This window comes from Scyliorhinus canicula, chromosome 15 (genome assembly GCF_902713615.1).
Source record: "Scyliorhinus canicula chromosome 15, sScyCan1.1, whole genome shotgun sequence".
In the NCBI taxonomy this organism is placed as follows: Eukaryota; Metazoa; Chordata; class Chondrichthyes; order Carcharhiniformes; family Scyliorhinidae; genus Scyliorhinus; species Scyliorhinus canicula.
In genome coordinates this window covers 57,665,135-57,686,887 of record NC_052160.1, presented here as the reverse complement: position 1 = coordinate 57,686,887, position 21,753 = coordinate 57,665,135, and the positions used below count along the sequence as shown (strand labels likewise).

The 21,753-nt window shown below is 42.4% G+C and overlaps 1 protein-coding gene across 2 annotated transcripts in view; it reads right to left on the bottom strand.

Annotated features, from left to right (window-relative positions):
• The window catches only part of ap5z1 (adaptor related protein complex 5 subunit zeta 1), a 91,542-nt gene that overhangs the window by 38,742 nt on the left and 31,047 nt on the right, over window positions 1-21,753 (bottom strand). For both annotated transcript variants that reach the window (XM_038820150.1, XM_038820149.1), the window contains exons 5-12: window positions 20,509-20,618; window positions 19,198-19,366; window positions 15,282-15,422; window positions 9,525-9,562; window positions 8,487-8,649; window positions 5,410-5,588; window positions 4,766-4,908; window positions 1,879-2,028 (exon numbers count right to left, since the gene is read on the bottom strand). In XM_038820150.1, the coding sequence (XP_038676078.1) occupies window positions 1,879-2,028; window positions 4,766-4,908; window positions 5,410-5,588; window positions 8,487-8,649; window positions 9,525-9,562; window positions 15,282-15,422; window positions 19,198-19,366; window positions 20,509-20,618 (1,093 nt within the window). The remainder of the gene's footprint in view (window positions 1-1,878; window positions 2,029-4,765; window positions 4,909-5,409; window positions 5,589-8,486; window positions 8,650-9,524; window positions 9,563-15,281; window positions 15,423-19,197; window positions 19,367-20,508; window positions 20,619-21,753) is intronic.

Sequence of the window (21,753 nt, the reverse complement as noted above, 5' to 3'; positions counted from 1 at the left end):
CAAGCCCAACACAAATTCCGCTACCTGGGGATCCAAATAGCACATGACTTGAAAGAGATCCACAAATGGACCCTCACCTGTCTGACAGAGGAAGTAAAAAAGGACCTGCAAAGATGGAACACACTCCCACTCTCCCTCGCGGGGAGAGTCCAGACGATCAAAATGAACGTGCTGCCCAAGTACCTCTTCCCACTTAGGTCCATCCCGATCTACATCCCCAAGGCCTTTTTCAAAGCATGGATCAAGGAGCCAAAAACCGAGTGGAGTGCATGGAAGAGGCGTCCTGCAAGGGGACCTCCCTCCGGGCCCTCTTCACGGCGGCACTCCCATCCCCACCCAAAAAACACTCCAGCAGCCCGGTGGTGATAGCCACCCTCCAACCTTGGAACCAACTACGGGAGCAATTTGGCCTCACCAAAATTTCGGACAAAGCTCCCATCTGCAACAACCATAGGTTCACACCAGCGCTGACTGACGCCATCTTCAAAAGGTGAGGGCAGAGTCAGGGACCTATACACGGACGGCAGGATCGCAACAATGGACAAACTGACGGAGAAATTCCAGCTAGCTAGGGGGAACGAGCCAAGGTAACTGCAACTCAAAACCTTCCGACGAAAGGAGACAAGGACGTATCCACAACCGCCACGACAGACATTACTGGAAGAGTTACTGGAAGAGTTACTGGACGCAAGCATCCTAGATAAAGGGAACTGTAGCGACATGTATGACCGACTGGTAGAAAGGGCCGACACCACACTGGACATAACAAGAAAGAAATGGGAGGAAGACCTGGGGATTGAAATACGGTGGGGACTCTAGAGCGAAGCACTGCATAGGGTCAACTCCACTTGCACAAGGCTCAGCCTGAGGCAACTAAAAGTGGTACATAGAGCCCACTTAACAAGAACTCGTATGAGTAGGTTCTTCCCGGACGTGGAGGATAGATGTGAACATTGCCAAGGAGGCCCGGCCAACCAGGCCCACATGTTCTGGTCTTGCCCCAGACTTGCGGGGTACTGGACAGCCTTCTTCAAGGCAATGTCCAAAGTGGTGGGGATGAGGGTGGAGCCATGCCCGAAAGTGGCAGTCTTTGGGGTATCTGACCAGCCAGATATATTCCTGGGGAGGAGGGCAGAAGCCCTTGCCTTTTCCCCCCTGATCGCTGCTGTTATTGAGCTCGCACATAATACCCTACCAGTTATTTTATTCTAACTTTGTTGTTTGTTTTGTTTTTTGTGCGTGTTCCCTTCTCTTCTATGTATATATATGTATGTATTCTATTTTGTGTACATAACGGTAAATATACTTTGTTCAAAAATCCAATAAAAAACATTCATAAAAAAAGGTTTGTTTGGGGGGTCAGACAGCTCAGGAAAATGTACAAGAAAATCTACGTTAAAGGAACAAACTGCATTTTGAATTGCACCTTTCACAATCTCAGGATGTCCAAAAGTGCTTTATAAGCAGTGAAGTAATTTTGAAATGAAGTCATTGCTGTAATACAAAAAAACACAGCAGCCAATTTGCACACAGTGATCTCTTGCAAACAGCAATGTGATATTGACCAGGTTCTATTCATGTTATTTTTGAGAGAGAAATAATGGCCAAGGTAGTGCTGCAAGAATATTTTTGAATATTTTAGTAATTCATGCTTTCTGCAAAATCAGGATCTAGGATTTTTGTTATTCTAATAATTCATCATTATTCACAGAAGAGTGATCTCACAGGCCAGATGAAAGCCAGGAGCAAACTGCTGGCTCAAAGTGAAAATCTTCAATCACTTTGGCTGCATCCAAACCCAGCCTCCTGGAGGTTGTGCATCAGTCAGGTTTACCCCTCAATTATAGCTCACAAATTAAATCATTAGGGTCTATGTACCTGTCAATAGTGTCCCCTGCTCCTGCCTCTACCCGGAGGATATATAAAAAGATTCTCCGGAGGTACTGGTCCTGGGATGCTTCAGCAGAGGTCGGGGTCTTTCTGCTCTGATCTGTAACAACCTTTTCGCTCGCGAGAGAGGTCGGCGATCTAATGAATTCAAAACAAAGTTTGAGCAAGACTGAACATTTAGGTAAATGGCTAATTGTACTACAGACAGAAAGTGACACAGATTTTGCAGAGATCGTTCTGGCATCAATCGTGATCACAGAATTAATATTTATCATTTTATTAAATGTGTGAACAGTGTATATAAACCTGAATTAGGTACTAGTGCCCTGACAAGGGCCAAGTACACAAAATATAATTTTTCACAGTTTTTAGGAACAACATAGGAACATAGGACTTAGGAGCAGGAATAGGCCATTCAGCCCTTCGAGCCTGCAACCATTCAGTAAGATCATGGCTGACCTGGTTGTGGTCTCAACTCCACTTTGCCGTCTACCCTCCCATAACCTTAGACTCCCTTCTCTATCAAAACTTTAATTCTGCCTTGAATAAATTCAATGGTCTAACCTCCACGATCTCCGGGTGGTTAGTCGTCTTTAGCCTTCTTTAGTCTTTACACTACCTTTAACACGCTCTTTGTCTTAGAATGACAGAATCCCTACAGTGCAAAAGGAGGCCATTTGGCCCATCGAGTCTGCACCGACTCTCTGAAAGAGTATCCCACCTAGACCTACTACTCGCCCCATCCCATCTGATCCCCTGAACCTAACCTACACATATATGGACACTAAGGGGCAATTATAATGAACAACGGCAGCACAGAGGGGTACAGTTGCTTCACAGCTCCAGGGTCCCAGGTTCGATTCCTGGCTTGGGTCACTGACTGTACGGTGTCTGCACGTTTTCCCTGGGTTTCCTCCGGGTGCTCCAGTTTCCTCCCACAGTCCAGAGATGTGCAGGTTAGGTGAATTGGCTATGCTAAATTGCCCTAAGTGTCCAAAAAAGGCAAGGTGGGGTTACGGGGATAGGGTGGAGGTGTGAGTATAAGGTGGAGGTGTGAGGTGAGGTGGAGTGCTCTTTCCAAGGGCTGGTGCAGACTCAATGGACAGAATTGCCTCTTTACGCACAGTAAATTTAACCTGCACATATTTGGACTGCGAAAGGAAACCAGAGCACCCGGGGGAAACCCATGCAGACACAGGTAAAATGTGAAAACTCCACACAGTCACCCAAGGCCAGATTCAAGCTCGGTCTCTGTGCTGTGAGGCAGCAGTGCTAACCACTGTGCCATGTGTCGCTATGTGTTGTGTCCATATTTTTGTCAAATCTCGAGGTTACACATTTCCCTGATCTATTTTGCCCCACCTCCTCTTCAACGGTATTGAATTCTTCACATTCCTCCTTCTCCTGAGCCCTGAAGAAGTCATATGGACTCAAAACGTTAACACCATTTCTCTCTCCACCGATGCTGCCAGACATACGGAGTTTTTCCAGCATGTTCTGGTTTTATCTATTTAGGTTCATAAATGATTTAATAAGGTTACCTCTCATTCTTCTAAACTCCAATGGGTATAGGCCCAACCTGCTCAACTTTTCTTCATAAAATAAGCCCCTCATCCCAGGTAGGATACTTTAGGTAAGAAATACAAAGCTTTCTTTAAAAGAAAAGTGAATAATTTTATATCTCCAACTCCTGGTCTTTACCCTTATTTTCAACAGTAATTAACTTGTTGATTTGAATCTAATTTAAAGGGCATTAGCTACTCCATCAAAAATATGAAAACCATAACTCTTCCCAATTGTTAAACAGGTAAACATGCTGCGTGGTGGAACTGAACTCTACAGACCGGAGGTTAACAGGTCTAATTCCTGTTTACCTGAACTCAGCACAGTGGGTATACCTGCACCTCAGGGACTGCAGTGGTTCAAAGAAAGCTCACCACCACTTTCTGAAGAGCAACAAGGGTTGGGCAATTAATGCTGGCCTAACCAACGATGCCCACATCCCGTAAATTAATTTTTAAAAAGGTAAAGACCATTGTAAGAGTACTACCCGTAGTAACCTTAGCTCAGGAGAGGGGAAATCAGCCAAGGATCCCACTCATGATTCCTTGTATTGTCTCTTCCTGATGGGAAGTTAGTGTGTGGAGATTAGAGGAAGGCAGGTTGGGAGCAGCTGTGGTAACTACCATGGTCGAGCAGCCGCCAGGCACTCACTGTCTAGATACACACATGAGAATGGCTACTTGAGGAGGCAAGGCAACAAGCCTTCTGTCACTTACATAAGTATATTGCATTATGAGCAGGATATTGAGGGGGGAGAAGGAGTGAAGTAAAACTATTAATGTCCTTTACAATGAAGACAAGTGACAAATACTTAAATATAAGTAAAATGGTGCAGGTTCCAGAAATCTGAAATAAAAACAGAAAATGTTGGAAACACTCAGCAGGTCAGGCGGTATCTGTGGAGAGAGAGAGAGAGACAGTTAATGTGTCAGGTTGATGACCTTTCATTAAACGCAGAAGCCAAATGTCCTCTTCATTTTCCATATGATTTGAATATCACAGTTGCCACCGCACGTCTCAAAGCACTTTATAGCCAATGAAGTCGTTATGAAACATGATAGACAATTTGTGCGCAGCAAACTCCTCACAACTGCAATGCGACAATAATAAGGAAGGAGGTTGGGGCCTAGGTTTGATGTCTTACCTGAGAGACTGCACCTCCAACAGTGCAGTGCTCTCTCAGTACTAAATCGAAATGTCACCCTTGAATTTTGTGCTCAGGCCTTGGAATAGGGCTTTGTGACCTTGTGACTCAGACGGGACAAATGAACTAAGGCTGACACTGAAGGGCCACCTACAGTTTAATCAGTACCTGAATTGGGCTTCAAGTGCTGCAGTCAGGCAGGGCAGGTCAAGCAGCGAATGGAGCATCTCAATCGACGTGTCTGGACAAATCAGATCAGGCAGCAATTCAATGAACTCAGGGAATAGCGATGGTGTGTTCCAAGCTAGGAACTGATAAGAAAGACACAGAAATTATACACAGACAGAAAAGATTCACCTTGCCTCCAGAGTAAGAGACTGAAATGTACCAGTACTTTACAATAACAAAAATAATAATAATTTTTATTGTTGTCACAAGTAGGCGTACATTAGAACTGCAATGAAGTTACTGTGAAAATCCCCTCGTCATCACACTCCGGCAGCGCCTGTTCGAGTACACTGAGGGAGAATTCAGAATGTCCAATTCACCTAACAGCACATCTTTTGGGACTTATGGGAGGAAACTGGAGCACCCGGAGGAAACTCAAGGAGACACAGGGAGAACTTGCAGTCTCCGCACAGACAGTGACCCGAGCCGGGAGTTGAACCTGGGACCCTGGCACTGTGAAGCAACAGTGCTAACCATGTGCTACCGTGTCGCCCATACATAACATAACATAGTTTCTGAGCTACAATTATCTTTCGCTACAGGGAATACAGACATTTCTCTATTTGTGTACATCAAATTCTCACCTTCAACAGATTGGGGAAGCTCTTGTGAAAAATACCAACATTCTCACTGAGTGTTTTCCTATTCCTCCTGCAGAACTGGAAAAATTCAAAGGCCACCATTGTGTCGTGGTAGAGTTCAGAGGGGATCTTGGTGAATAAGTGTCTATAAACAGCTTCAGAGTCCACGGCTGCCAGCTCACCTGAAATGTGGAAAAGGTCAGGACTTGGTACTTACATGGCTATGTTCAATGGTAACATCATTAACAACAATTTGCATTCATGTAGCCTCACTAACTTAGAAAAGCAATTCAAAGGAGCATCATCAAACAAAATCTGACAGCACGAAGATATCATGAGGAAATGTTAGGGCAGATGAGAAAAGCGAGCTAGAGAGATGGAATCCCAGAGCCTTGGAATCTGAAGCAATGCTGCCAATGGTGAAATCTTTAAAATCTCAGAGCATCATGCGGGTGGAGATGAATACAGAGATAGGGAAGAGTGAAGGATTTAAAAAACAAGGGTGAGAATATTAAATCAAGTAGTTGCTCAAATGTAAGCCACTGTTGATCATAAAGAACAAGGGGTGATGGGTGAACAGTGTGAGTTAGGACGCAGACAGCCAATTCATGAATCAACTCAAGTGTATAGTGGGTAAAATATGGGAGGCCAGGCAGGAGCGTGCTGGAATAGACTAGAGGTAACAAAGGCATGGTTGAGGGATACAGCAGCAAATGAACTGAGGCAGGGAAGGTTTAGGTAGTTATGCAAGTGGCAACTGGCACTCTAGACAATGTTGTGGATTTGTGCTTTGAAGCTCACCCCGGGGTCAAATATTACCCCAAGGTTGCAAACAGTCTGATTCAGCCATGGACAGTTGTTATGCAGGGGGTGGAATCGGTGGTCAGGGAACAGAGTTTGTGGCGGTGACTGAAGGCATTAGCTTTGGTCTTCTCAGCACTTAGAGTAAATTTCTGCTCCTCCAGTACTGGATGTCCAGCAAGCCATGTGACACTACAGAGGCAATGGAGGGACAGAGGTGGTCGTGAGTTAAAGCTGTGAGTCATCAGCATACAAGTGGAAATTGATGCTGTGTTTTTTTGGATGATATCAGGAAGGGCATTATGTAGATAAGAAACAGGAGAGGGCCAACAATAGATCGCTTGGTAAAACTAGAGGTAACAGTGAAAAAGCAGAAACAGAAACTATGGACGAGGCATTGGAGGAAGATGGCGTGGTCAGCCATGTGGAACTGGTTTAGCACAGGGCTAAAGAGCTGGCTTTTAAAGCAGACCAAGGCAGGCCAGCAGCACGGTTCAATTCCCATATCAGCTTCCCTGAACAGGCGCCGGAATGTGGCGACTAGGGGCTTTTCACATTTGAAGCCTACTTGTGACAATAAGCAATTTTCTTTTTTATTTCAAAGGCTTCAGACAGGTCAAGGAGTTTGAGGAGGCTGGCTTACTTTTTTCACAATCATATGAGGTGTCAGTAACCATTCAAAGTGTTGTTTCCTATTTCAAAAGATAGTGCACTTCAGGGCATAGGGGATTGGGGGGTAATACCTCAGCATTACTGAAAGGATGTGGCAATTTGGTAGAAAAACTAAATCAAATGTGTTCACTTTTCCTCTTAGGTGGATGTAAAAGATCCAGTTGCACTATTTCGAAGATCAGAGGTGTTCCTCCCAGTGCTCTGGGCTAATATCCATCTCTCAGCCAACATCAATTAAACAATTATCTGGCACCATTGCATTGCTATTTATGGAATCCTGCCATACAAAAGATTGACTGTCGTGTTTCCTACATTAAATCGTGACTTGTCAGGAAAAATTGTGATGACATGAAAATATCAGGGCTATCTAATAAATTGGAATCTGCGGGATGTATATTTTTTAAAGCTATTCGAAAATGTAAGATGCTTAAGATAGGGAAGGTTTGGTTATGCTAATAAATTAGTGCTTTTGATATGCTAATGAGCCTAACAAAACTGCAAACAGATGTTTACATAGGACAAACTGGTAATAACAAGGAACAGAACATAAAGAATTTTGAATAGGGGGGTAGAGGTTCAAAGGAGGGGACAAGATGTGAACTTTGTATTTATACTCTAAACGATAAACTCAAGAAATGAAGGTAATTAAATTTGACTTCTTAAGAAATTAGGTTCAGATAAGGGAAGAACAAAAGAGAAAAACTGTATATCAGACGATGATTAAACCTATGCAAGGGTAGCTGGTTCAGACCTCAGCCACAGCAAGAATAGCTATTTAACTCCTACTAAGCAGTATATGTGAAGAAGGCCGGCCTTGAAAAGTCAGTTGTTTTGTTTTACCTCAGAAGCAAACTCCAAAGAGATATAACTGCCTGGTGTGGTAACTGTTATTGGATTTTAAAAAAAATGTTTTTTAAAAATCTGCAAGAAGTTGTCAAACGTTTGTGTGTGGGGGGGGAGAGAGAGATTCGCTCGGAAGGTAGTGCAATAAAGGTGGTTTGGAACAGGGTAAAATTAGTGATGCTGTGTACAGCCATCGTCTTAGTTAAGGGTACTGTATTGTTTTCTTTTATTGCTTAATAAACATTTATTTTATTTTAAATTATCATAAAATGTGGGGGACATAATTTTGTGGATTTCAAACCTTTCCTCATGTTATGTCAAATTTCAAAATGCAGTTGTCTTAAGTTTCCCTTCTCAAATTTGGAATAACCCAAAGTATATTGAGGGAGATACATTAGCGACCTTTAAGACTTATCTGTATAGGCACATGAAGAGACGGGGTATAGAAGGATACAGGCAGTTGGTCTAGATAGGACACGTGATCGGCGCAGGCTTGGAGGGCCGACGGGCCTGTTCCTGTGCTGTATTGTTCTTTTATACCATCAGCCATGTTCTTAACAAGATACACTTCAAAACTACTTCATTGGTTGTAATTCACTGTGGGATATTCGGAGGCGGTGAAAGGCGCTATTTGCAAGTTTTGTTTCCTTTCTGAGTTTCTATAATTTCTTTAGCTCTATTTCGTCAAATTCAGCCGCATGACTCTAGAAAGTCTCAATAGCGGCCAAGAGCACACAGCACTAAATGTGTTAATTTCTACTTACTGTGATTTAGATAGAACTGAACAACTGGAAGTAGCACTCTGGCAAAACCAGAATCTGAATTGATCCGCCCATATAGTGCTTTCACTACTGGAAAGGCTCGATACACAAACAGTGGATCCTGACGACAGATCAGGTCCAACAAAGTCACCGCTTCAACAAGGCACTAGGAGACAAACACAAGACACAATCAGCCTGCAATAAAGCAAAACAGAAAATTTAAAGAAAGAAAGAAATCAAAAATCATATTTTTCATTATTTTCTGATTTTCTTCCAGGCTTCCAGAATGCGCAAGTTTTCCTTTTCTCTTTGGGGTAAAGACATCCAATAGTTTGGTACAGTAGTCATCCAGGACTCCTCATCTAACGCTCTCAGTATTTAACACTTGACTAAGTCTCACTTTTGAAACAAGACTCTGTGAAAAGTGTGTGAATGTTGTCTTCCTCCCGAATCGTGCAAAATGTTAGATGCTCCCCCACTAAAATACCGGAGGTCCATCCTGTGCTGTTTGAAATATTAGATGTCCCTCCTACGGTGTGTAAAATATTAGATGATCCTCTGGTTGAACCCTCAGTTACCATCTGCCATTCCTTAAGAGGTTTGCAGTCTTTTATTTTCACTGCTTAGGGAAGCAGCACACAGAAATTAAGCTTTCACCTTATACAACCAGTCCTGCAAACAGGCGGCCTACTTATGGCTCAACACAGTGGAGATTTGGAGACAGTATTTGCAGCAAGGTTCTTGTTACTGCCTACTCTACTCTCCTTTGCAAATTAATATTGCATAAAAATGGGATAATGTGCGGAGACCAAGGGAAGAAAGCAAATAAATAACTGGCTTGAAGTACAAACAGTTAAGTTTGTGAATAATAACAATGTCACATTTTCGCAGTTCCATTGCAAAATATAAAAGAATATAACTTTGGTCAATACAGAACACAGGTTCTCCTTTTAGCTATACTAGTTAAAACGAGACACACAGCTCTCTAATCATTTTCAGTTCAGAGTGTTATTTTCAATCAAAAGTGCCGAAACTACTTACAGCCTTCTGGAGTTCTGAGTCAGATTTCTTTAGAGCTTCTGTTGCAAAAAGTAGAAGTAACATTTTAAAATCAGTGCTGCACAGTCACAGTGAATGATAAGAGCTAGTATCTTGCAGAATATTGCAATCATTTCGAGACTTAATGCCAAAATTAATGGACATTTGCATTGCATGGTTCTCCAATGAACCACAAATCAGCAGGACACAGGATCACAGAAGTTCCTCAAGCTTCCAATCCCAGCCACAATCTAAGCTGCAAGGGAGCACAACCTGAAAATACACCATGCAGGGCAACAACCCATATTTTCTTTTAAGATGCGCACAGCAATCTTGAACGCACCGCATAGTGCAACACACAGCCGGTGTACAACAAAGAAAATTAGAGCTGCAGTGGAGATGTACAGACGCTGTTTGGCACTTGTCAACAGGAAGGAGGGGTTGCAAACACAAAGGTCAAGTGTATATCACGATAAAAACAAAATTCCAAAAACAACTATACATCAAAGCTCCTGAGTACCTCTGAAACAGCATCACTGCCAAAGGTCAGGGTGCAAATCACAGGCATACCTTCTCAAAACAGAGAATGGGGCATAGTAAAGAGTGAGAGGAAATAAAATTGGATGAGGTGACTATAAGAGGGAACAGTGGGTTATTAAAGGTAATTTTAACATAACAAGGATGTTTGTAATTCCAGGAATATCCTGCCTTACCTGTCTAAAATATTGTGCTTACATTAGACACAGCAAATGAAAATTTTGTACCAAGCCAGGAGCCAAGTATGAAAATACACCGATATAAGTCAATTGAGCACTGCTGCAGTTAAGAGAGTCTCTTAGCATACTCTAGTGGCAAAAAACAAACATTGCAATGACACAATTCCACTGGGAAACGACGTTTGCACATTTTCTAAACCTCAGTAAATTAGCAAGTTACAACACTAGATCATTTTATCAGCACATTCTTTCAAACAGATAAATTTCTTGTAGTCAGGCTTGACTGTACCTATTTCTACCTGTAGTCTCTGCCTTTGTAATGGAACAATTGACTATATGTTTGGCTGTGCCACTAACCTATGGCAGAGGAACAGTTACCACTCCACATATTTGTGATGTGGAGATGCCGACGTTGGACTGGGGTGAGCACAGTAAGAAGTCTTACAACACCAGGTTAAAGTCCGACAGGTTTGTTTCGAATCACTAGCTTTCAAACCACAGCTCCTTCCTCAGGTGAAGGAAGGAGCTGTGCTCCGAAAGTTAGTGATTCGAAACAAATCTGTTGGACTTTATCTAGTGTTGTTAGACTTCTTACGGTGCACATATTTGTGCAAAGAGACCAAGATGATGTAATGGTGTGAACAAATTAAAAATTGACTGCAAAAATTTAAATTGGTTCAATGGTTCACCTGGATTCCTGTGCCATTCTAAATAATAATTGCAAGTCAACAACACAGGGATGGAGTAAGGAACTAAGGACTATATAAATAATTAACATATGCTGACAATTACTTTAATTACTCATCATCCGATGCAAAAGTTGTATCACCTCAACAGGAAAAACATGAGTAAACTATACTCTACAACAAAACAAAATTGCTAACTGAACCAGCAATACATTAAACCAATACTTCACACAAAATTAATTATTCAATAAATAGTCTTATAAAAAGATTTTGCCAAGTTTTATTGATCAATAATTATTCATAATATAAAGAAATATTCATATTTTAAATCAGCAGTTCATTTGCTTAGATTATTTTATTTAAAGTTTGACATGTGGCGCCCGAATTTTAAAACCACTCTGCAAGATATGAACACTCGGGACAATTTTATTGTTCCATATAATTGAATCAACCTTTTACTCCATAGAATCATACAGAATGAGGCCATTTAATCCATCGTGTTTGAGCCAGCTCCCTGAAGGTTATCAATTAGTTATCAACAACCCCTGTTCTATCCCACAAATGTTTATTTATAATTATTCATCCAATTTCCTTTTGAAAATTAGCACTGGATGTGCATCTCCTCAACATTTCAGGCAGTGCATTCCAGAACATTATACTTTACCAAATAAATTCTTTGTCAAATTTTACTAATAATCTTAAACCTGTGACTTCTGGTTACTTAACTCTTGCAAGTGGAAACTGCTGCTTTCCATCTACTATGGAAACCCATGATAATTGCTTACTAAACTTTCTTGCTATGATGAGCATAATCCCAAATCTCAGGGACCTGATGGTCTCCACCCTAGGGTATGAAGGGAGGTAGCTGCAGAGATAGTGGATGCATTGGTTATGACATTTCAGAATTCCCTGGACTCTCCCGGTGGATTGGAAACACATTAATTTGGCACCCCTATTCAAAAAGGGAGAGGCAAAAAGTAGGAAACTATAGAACGGTTAGCTCGGTATCTGTGGTGGGGAAGTTGCTGGAATCAATCATTACGGAGGAGAATGACTGAAGATTTGGAAAAACAAAGTTCAATCTACCAAGGCAACATGGTTTTATGGAGGATGAGTCATGCTTGACAAACTTGCTTGAGTTCTTTGAGGATGTAACCAGCAAGGTGGATAATGGTGAAGATTTGGGGTAGATTACCAGATTCAATTGAGGATTAGCTGACTGACAGAAAGCAAAGGGTTGGGATAAATGGGTCCTTCTCTGCCTGGCGAACGGTAACTAATGGGGTACCACAGGGGTCAGTCCTAGGACCACAACTGTTCATAATCTGCATAAATGATCTACAAGCAGGGACAGAGTGTAACACAGCCCAAAATTTACGGATGATACTAAAATAGGTGGGAAAGCAGACAATGAAGAGAAGATAAAGATTTTACTGACGTATATAGATAGGCTAGGATATTGGGTCGAATTTTGGCAGATGGAGTTTAATGTGAATAAGTGTGAGGTTATCCATTTTGGCCAAAAAAATAGAAAGTAGGGCAGCACGGTGGCACAATAGTTAGCATTGCTGTCTCACAGCGCCGTGGTCCCAGGTTCGATCCCAGCTCTGGGTCACTGTCCGTGTGGAGTTTGCACATTCTCTCCGTGTTTGCGTGGGTTTTAGCCCCACAACCCAAAAAAGATGTCCAGGGTAGGTGGATTGGCTGCGCTAAATTCCCCTTTAATTGGAAAAAATGAATTGGGCACTCTAAATTTATTTTAAAAAAGAAAAAAATAGAAAGGAAATTATCTAACTGGAAAGCAGATTCAAAATACGTCTGGGCAGAGGGATCTGGGTGTCTTTTTCATGAATCACAGAAAGTCAGTATGCAGATACAGCAAGTAATTAAAAAGGCAAATGGAATGGTAGCATTTATTCTAAAAAGACTGGAGTATAAAAGTAGAGACGTGTTGCTGCAATTGTATAGGGTGTTGGTGAGACCACATCTGGAGTGTTGTGTCCAGTTTTGGCCTCTTATTTGAGGACGAATGTGGTGGCATTGGAGGCAGTTCAGAGGAGATTCAACAGATAAGATTCCAGGGATGAAAGGGTTGACATATGAGGAGAGATTAAACCGATTGAGCTTATACTCGCTGAAGATTAGAAGGATGAGAGGGGATCTGATCAAGATATATAAGATACTAAAAGGAATTGATAAAGTAAACATAGACCAAATGTTCCCCCTTATTGGGCAATCTTGAATGAGGTAACATATATAGATTGAGGAGGCGGTAGATTTAGAACTGAGATGAGGAGGAACTAATTCTCGCAGAGGGTAGTGAATTTGGAAACTCGCTGCCCCATAGTGCGGTGCAATCTGAATCATTAAATAGTTTCAAGAAGGACATAAATATATTTTTGATTTTTAAAAAAAAGTTTAAAGGATATGGGGAACAGGTAGAGAGGTGGATTTGAGACCAGGATCAGCCATGATCTGATGGAATGGAGGAGTAGGCTCAAAGGACTGAATTGCCTACTTTTGCTCCTAATTCCTATGTTCAACTTCTTCAGTTGCATCACACAGCTGAAGTTCCTTGTCCAAGGTACCTTTCTGGTTAAATTCTCTCTGAAGTGTGGTGCCCAGAACTGAACTCAATACTCAGGCTCAGGTCAAACCACTGATTTATAAATATCCTTGCTTTTATCCCCCTCAGTGCTTCTATTTATAAAGCCATATTTTTTTTAAAAACAGCTGTGAGGAGGAATATCAGCATTCGTTTTTAAACATATATTTTCAGAGTGATAGAAGTTGCTTAGTGGCATCAAGTTGCCAATCAATTTTTATCTCAAACTGGAAATGTAGAGTCAGTATTCTACCAGTAACAGACAACCAATCAGTCAGGGCTGCTGCATTTCTATTCAGTTAGTTTGCATTTCTGGAGATTTAAAAATGTTAAAAGCTTTCTGATATATTTCATTTTCTGAATTAAAGAAAGATTCTGAATACCTCAGAACATTCAAATAAAACATACCAATATTGATCATTGATTACAAGAGCTGAGAAAGTTCAATGTTCTGTTTGCGGGCAGCTACTGTTGACCACAAACTACTTTGTCCTTTCATACAAATATTATTTATATCCAAATAAAGTTACTTCACACAATCCAGAGGTAATGATATGCGACTGCAGTTATGTAAATAACTTAACTGACAGATCTTCAGAATTACCTTCCCCTTCTCTATTGCTGGCAGGAAGCTACAGGATGTGATTACAATTCTTAACCACCAAGTGGGGACATATGCCCTTCCTCTATGCAATTATTGTCCTATTGTAAGGTGTTGTATGCTTAAATAATACGTTATCAATTATTTATGCAGCCATCAATAGGTTGAGGTTTTGTTAATAGTACATTTCCTACTTTGTATTTGTGAAGTCAGGAAGTGCAGTTGAGGCTGGAGAGATGCGCTAAATGGAATGATGGTTTCTGGGATCAATGACCTAAACTCAGAAACACACTGCAAATTGGTCAAATTTACAGGTAGTACCAAACTGGGAAAGGGAAGGCAAGAACAGTCATTGAAACGAAGGGAGTGAAGAAAATCCCAAACAACATTTGTAGAACCATAACAGAAGTATTTCAATGCAGGAAAATGTGAGGTCTCACATATTGAAAATAAAAAGGGCAACCATATTTAATGAATGTTGAACTGTTATTGCAGGAACTCTGAGAAATCTAGAAATAGGAGGAGATACAATACTGTCCATGACAAGATATTGCCTCCTGAGGCAAGGAAATAAATAAGAATTGGTACACTTACCATGGTCTTAAGTGTCCAAGTAACTAATATGGGAGTAAGAGATAGAAGTTCAGAAATGTGGTGCATCAATATTCTCTGCAACAAAGTGCTAGGATGCCCGTTTTTTGCCATGCTTTCCATTTAAGTACAGATATTAAATGCATTTTCAAAGGGAGGGTAAAAGTAGACAGGCTCTAGTAAACGGAGAAAACACCTCAATAGCAGCTGATGAGGTCAATGTTAGAAGTAGGTCGGGCAGCAGGGTGGCACAATGGGTTGCACCGAGGTCCCAGGTTCGATCCCAGCCCTGGGTCACTGTCCATGTGGAGTGTGCACATTCCCCCAGTGTTTGCGTGGGATTTGCCCCCCAACTAAAAAATGTACAGGATAGGTGCCACGTTAAATTACTCCTTAATTGGAAGAAATGAATTGGGTACTCTAAATTTAAAACAAAACATTAGAAGTAGGTCATGTCTCAACTGAGGAATGAAGTAAACTACTTGCGAGAAGCTAAAGTCTAGTGAGGGGGGAAAATTTAAAATAAAGGGATAAACACATTTCCCCTGATAGCTTACTTACTTCTATCACTCTGTTCAATTAGCCGATTGCAATATTCAAACGTCTTCTCCCGCAGACGCTCTTTAGGGGGCATCAAACGACTTGATGTCGAGGAAGCAGAAACCATTGACATTACAGAGCTGTCTAACTCTGATTTTTCATCTAAAAAAAAATCAAGTTCAATCAAGCAGCAGCATTTCTAAACTGTTCAAGTCACATCAGTTAATTATGGTGAAGTGACAATATAGGAAAAGCAACAGACTTAGTAAAAGCATTTGGACAAACACAAAGTTACTAGCGAATATCCACGTTGTAACATTCATGCAAACAATCACGAAAGGTAACAAAGCCAAACAAAATTTCTTAAAGTCAAAGGGCTGGATTCTCCAATTTTGAGGCTATGTCTCCACGGCGGCGTGGGAACGGCGTAAAACGGCCACCGATTCCCCGTTTTGCTGGGGGCTAGCAGGACGGCAGCATAGTGCACCAGGCTCTTACAGCTGATACGGCCTGGAGAATTGCTGGGTCCGTGGCCGCGCATGCGCATAGCAGCGGCCGTGCTGTGCTTCATGGCGGATGCCACTCGCGGACTCAGACCGCAAAGTAGTCCACCTCCCTTCGGTAAGCTCGCTCGCCCCGGACCGCCCCACCACAGTGCCCTCAGCCCCGAAAAATGTCCCCTCTACCCGCGGATCGGTCCTCCCCCAACTGTGGCGGCACCGGATTGAGTCTGCAGCCGCCATGCTGAGTTCCCGACGGGTAAGACCACACGTGACCCAGGCCGTCGGGAACTTGGCTGGTTGGGGGCGGAGCATCGGGGGCGGGCCTCAGAGAGTACGCTTCTTTGGAGGAGGCGTAGTATCACTGATGCGGCAGCGGCGCCCCCGATTCTGTCGGGAATTTGGATTCTCCGGTCCGTCGACAAATGCAGGTTTGGAGTCGGCGACCGGAGAATCCAGCCCAGTACTTTTTAAACCTATCTAAACCCAGATTAACCATGGGTTAATCATCACTTTGGACTAAACTGCTTCCTGTTCCATTGATCCACCTGTAATCTGTCCATGCGTATTCACATTTTCTGGCTTTTTGGAACACTGTCAAAGATTTGTACATGGATATTTCTCCTCACTATAGAACTAGACTATAACTCTAATAATAGTTCAATTCAAGAAAAATTGATAATAGGTGGACAGATGAATCTTGCAGTTATAATCGAGAAAGATGAACTATGACCTACTTCTGGTCACATGCCACCTTTGATAGTCTAAAGGCTGAAACTTTTCTAAAGTCAAATATCAGTGGATGATGCAGTTCTGCCTAAAGGAACCTTTGTCCATCACATGCGTAACTTGGGTTAATGAGCACAAGGTGACGATGCAGTACCTCACTTCTATAAACTAAGTTGCAGTGCCCAAGCCAAAGCAGCAATCTGCATTCAGGTGCACTTCCAATTACCATACGGAAAAGAATGTCCTTTGTCTTTCTTACTCCCAATGGTTTCCTTTGGAATCCGAGTAGTGAGATCTGTGAGCAATGACATAGTTAGCCCCTGCCGTTTACAGTCACGACATAGAACATAGAACATTACAGTGCAGTATGGGCACTTCGGCCCTCGATGTTGCGCCGACCTGTGAAACCATCTGAAGCCTATCTGACCTACACTATAGAACATATCCTTCACAGGTGAGAATTGTTTCAATATAAAATGACATTGTGGACGGCAATCAAAGAGAAAATACTAACATCTGTGCTCACGATTAACCATTCATAGTGTGAAACTTGACAGCATGGTCATTTATTTATATGACAGTATAGCTGCCAACTGAGGTTTTAATTACTCCAGAGGAACTAAACACCACCGTTTCCAGGAGAGAAGCACAACTGATGGCAAAAACTAAATAAGGAAGCACAGTGGTTAGCACTGCTGCCTCACAGCGCCAAGGACCCGGGTTCAATTCCAGCCTTGGGTGACTGTCTGTGTCGAGTCTGCATGTTCTCCCAGTGTCTGCGAACATTCCCTACGGGTGCTCTGGTTTCCTCCCACAGTCCAACAATGTGCAGGTTAGGTGAATTGTCCATGTTAAATTTCCCCTTAGTGTCCAAAGATGTGCGGGTTACGTGGGGTTGCGGGGATAGGGTGGGGGAATGCACCGAGGTAGGGTGCTCTTTCAGAGGATTGGTGTAGATTTGATGGGCCAAGTGGCCTCCTTTCTGCACTGTAGGGGATTCTATGATTCGCTACCATCGGTCATTTTATTCTGGCCTGTTACCTTCAGGAATCTTCTTCCCATGGTCATTAGGAACAGGAGAAGGAAACTAAGCCCATAGGGTATTCAATTAGATCATTCAATTAGATCATTGTTGATCAGCACCCTGGGCGGCATGGTCGTGCAGTGGTTAGTACTGCTGCCTCACGGCGCAGAGCACCTGGGTTCGATCCCGGCCCTGGGTCACTGTCTTGTGTGGAGTTTGCACATTCTCCCCGTGTCTGTGTTGATCTCACCCCACAACCCAAAAGATGTGCAGGGTGGATGGATTGGCCACGCTAAATGACCCCTTAATTGGATTTTTTTTTTTTAAATCAGCATTCCACCTACAATTTCCCCTCTTCACTCCACAGCCCTTGATACCCTAATGTCACAAAAATCTAACAAGGATACAAGTGAATCTTTAATGTTTTTATAGCAATCATGTTTATTTCCAGATTTAAAAAAATTAAAAATGAATTTTCAAACTCCCATGGTGAAATTTAAATTTAAATTTACTGGATTATTAATCCACATCCCTTGTTCACAAGTACTGTGAAAAATACACCAGGATCTTGTATCCATTATACCATTCCACAGCTGAGTCACTCAACTAAAGAAATGACCCCCATCCAAATTAAGCCAGTCTCCCCATAAACAGGCAAATTTGCCAAGGGAGCCAGATTGCATTGCAGAATTTTCTCTAGTCAATGTCCCTTTAGTGTAAAAAGGTGCAATGCCAGCATCAGAAAGGCACTTTACATAGGATAACTCTGATTGGGAGTTTCAACCCCCAGGAGGTTTTCCTACCCAGTTAACAGCCTTTTTTGAAAAATTCTCCTCCAATATCATTAGAACTAAAACAAAAATTTACCGGAGCAGCACGGTAGCACAAGTGGATAGCACTGTGGCTTCACAGTGCCAGAGCCCCAGGTTTGATTCCCGGCTTGGGTCATGGGTCTGTGTGGAGTTTGCACATTCTCCCCGTCTGCGTGGGTTTCCTCCGGGTGCTCCGGTTTCCTCCCACAGTCCAAAGATGTGCAGGTTAGGTGGATTGGCCACGCTAAATTGCCCTTAGTGTCCAAAAAAGTTAGGAGGGGTTATTGGGTTACGGCGATAGGGTAGAAGTGAGGGCTTAAGTGGGTCGGTGCAGACTCGATGGGCCGAATGGCCTCCTTCTGCACTGTATGTTCCATGTATCTATGCAAGATCAAAAGTTCACTTTTTTTTTAGATGATGTTTCTCCCAGGTTTCTTGCAACAATGTTGTTAAAATTAATATTTAATTCCCGGAGCTTTGGCGACCCTAACTGAACCATGCTTGTAAGTTAAAGAAAACTGCAATGATGATATTTTATTTGAATCTGGTGGTAGAAATATTTTGTTTCATCTGGCAGGTGATGAGAAATGGCAGCAAAGTTTAAACCATGTAATTAAAAAATTTTTTTAGCGTTGATCCTTGAACAGAGTCAAACAAGAGAACTGAATATTGAGCACAGAGCTTCACTGGGGAAAGGCACATAGATATTGCACAGCAGATCCATTTCTAAAGAGAGAAAATATTTGGGTGTGCACTTTCTTTGGAACCAAACATTCCTCTACGCAGAGGCTGATAGGTCTGCTGTGTGCTTTCAAATTTTAATTTGTTAATGTAATTCTCACAAACTGAATCAGAGGTTTGTGACAACTTACCTGCATCATTGCTGTTGCCTCCGCTTTCCCCGAAGCACTGCAACCACTTTCTGATCATGGAGAAAGAATGCATATTGAGCCACTGGTCCTCGGTGTAATATTGGCCAATGGAAAGTACAGTGAAGAAATCACCTGCTACTGCTCCATCCACCTCTAAAATGGAAGCAGGCTAACAAAGAGAAAAATGAAAACACTGTTAATGCTAGGTAGCCTCAAGTGATTCACCCACTTTTCTCCTTCCTCTCTTGAAGACATGGACATCTTATTGGAAGCCATGGTCATCTGCATCTCTCCAAGTCATTATTTTTGCCAAGTGTGAGCCTTCACACGGATTGTTTGCAGATTATGCAACAGGTTGCATCACAAACTAGCCTGATCTTGTCTTTATCCAATGACCACATATGCATGTTCCAGCAGGGTTCACTGGATAGTCGAGAAGTTGACAGAGAGTCAACAATAAGTCCCATGCTGTAGTTAACTATTCACACAACCATGGATTGAACTTGGGCACTTCCTTCCCTACATGGCTTAGCTAATCACTTGAGAAGTTTGCTAAGTCATCAGGGGAAACTGAACTATTTAAACAGATTAATTAGGGAACAGCTAACCCTCAATACTTAGCTTCTTAATGAAAGGACAACTAGCAGTGAAATGCAAAAGAATATAGAAGCTGATGTGACTATTAGATCATATTAGAATGGTGCTATACCTTAACAGTGTCACAACAGCAAGTGCCCAGTGGAGGACCTGACACTCTGTGTAAAAGTTGTCATTCAAGGGAGTGGGTGGGAGGCATATACAACAGATCAAACAGATTTGGACCACCCATCTTGATTCTCTCAAGTATATCCTAATGGCTAACTACAACCACATTGAAAAAAACTTGCAACCCATCCCAGTATCTCAACTAGGTGGAACACAGAAGAAAGGGGAACAAAGTTACCTATCCCTACCCACATATTTGTCTTCAACAGGTAATCAGCACTACTGAAGACTATTGCAGCATTACAAGCAGTGACTATTTTGTTAACAAACCTGCTCAGTGTGTAGTCATGACAAACACAATTCTCTGCTCCTGCCGGCAGTATACCCTGCTCATGGGTTTCCCAGCAGCGTGGGGTGGTTACAATGGGAAATCCCATTGACAAGGAGGGAGTAGAGAATCCCGCCAGCAGTGAACGATGCGCCGCCAAGGAACAGGCAGCTGGGGAATGCAAATTCCCGCCCAATATCTTACGCCAACCTTTAAAGGGTTACTGCGAAGACTAACATAGTAATACAGACATTAGTGTGACAGCTACTTTCAATTACCTGCCGTGATCTTGGACTAAAGAAGCCTCCAGAAGAAAGGGGAACGCCCTGCAGTGTACTTGCATACCGCAGCCAATCAACAAACTTCTTACTAACACCATTCACCTGCTCTGTTGGAAAGAAAAAGCAAAATTGCTGAGCCCAACAGGAATCTGATAATGGAGTCCAGCAGTGTACATAACTTCACAGGACACTGCTTGGAATTTCTCTTTTCAATCAGCTTGGAACCATATACTATATTGGGTATATACCTCTCAATTTTTTTCTTCTTGCTACACAATGATTTCACCCCTCCTTAGACAGGGTGTATAGTCAGAGACTGTTTCCCAGGATAGAGGGGTCAAATACTAGGGGGCATAGGTTTAAGGTGCGAGGGGCAAGATTTAAAGGAGATGTACGAGGCAGGTTTTTTTACACAGAGGGGAGTGGGTGCCTGGAACTCGCTGCCAGAGGAGGTGGTGGAAGCAGGGGCGATAATGACGTTTATGGGGCATCTTGTCAAATACATGAATAGGATGAGAATAGAGGGATACGGACCCCGGAAGTGTAGAATATTTTAGTTCAGACGGGCAGCATGGTCGACGCAGGCTTGGAGGGCCAAAGGGCCTGTTCCTGTGCTGTACTTTTCTTTGTTCACTTAAAACATTTTGAAAAAAGTATTATACTGAACCAGATTGGTGGGAACTGTTTGCTCATTCGAAACACCGAACAACCGTGCTACATTTAAATAAGGGCAATTATAAGGGAATGACGGCAGAGTTGGCTGGAGTGGACTGGGAAAGAAGTTTAGCAGGAAAGACAGTTGATCAGCAATGGAAATTGTGGAAGCTAAGCACAACAAGAGGTTAGCAGAACAATAAGAAGTTACAGCTCTTCAGTTTTTAAAAATAAAAATGTTTTCTATCTCTACTCACCGGGACACCTGGTTTCAGAGCTGGAGAATACTTGGTCAAGTACTCCGCAAGAGATCACTGTCCGTATGGAGTTTACACATTCTCCTCATGTCTGGGTGGGTTTCGCCCCACAATCCAAAGATGTGCAGGCTAGGTGGATTGGCCACACTAAATTGCCCCTTAATTGGAAAAAATGAATTGGGTACTCTAAATTATAAAAAAAAAAGTTCTCCGCAAGTCAGGCAGACCATGAGCCTGATGGAGAATGACGTCCCATCATTCAACTCCACCTGTGTGCTTCAACAGCAATTTACACTTATATTGTAAACTGTTTCGAGGTAAACCGTATTGA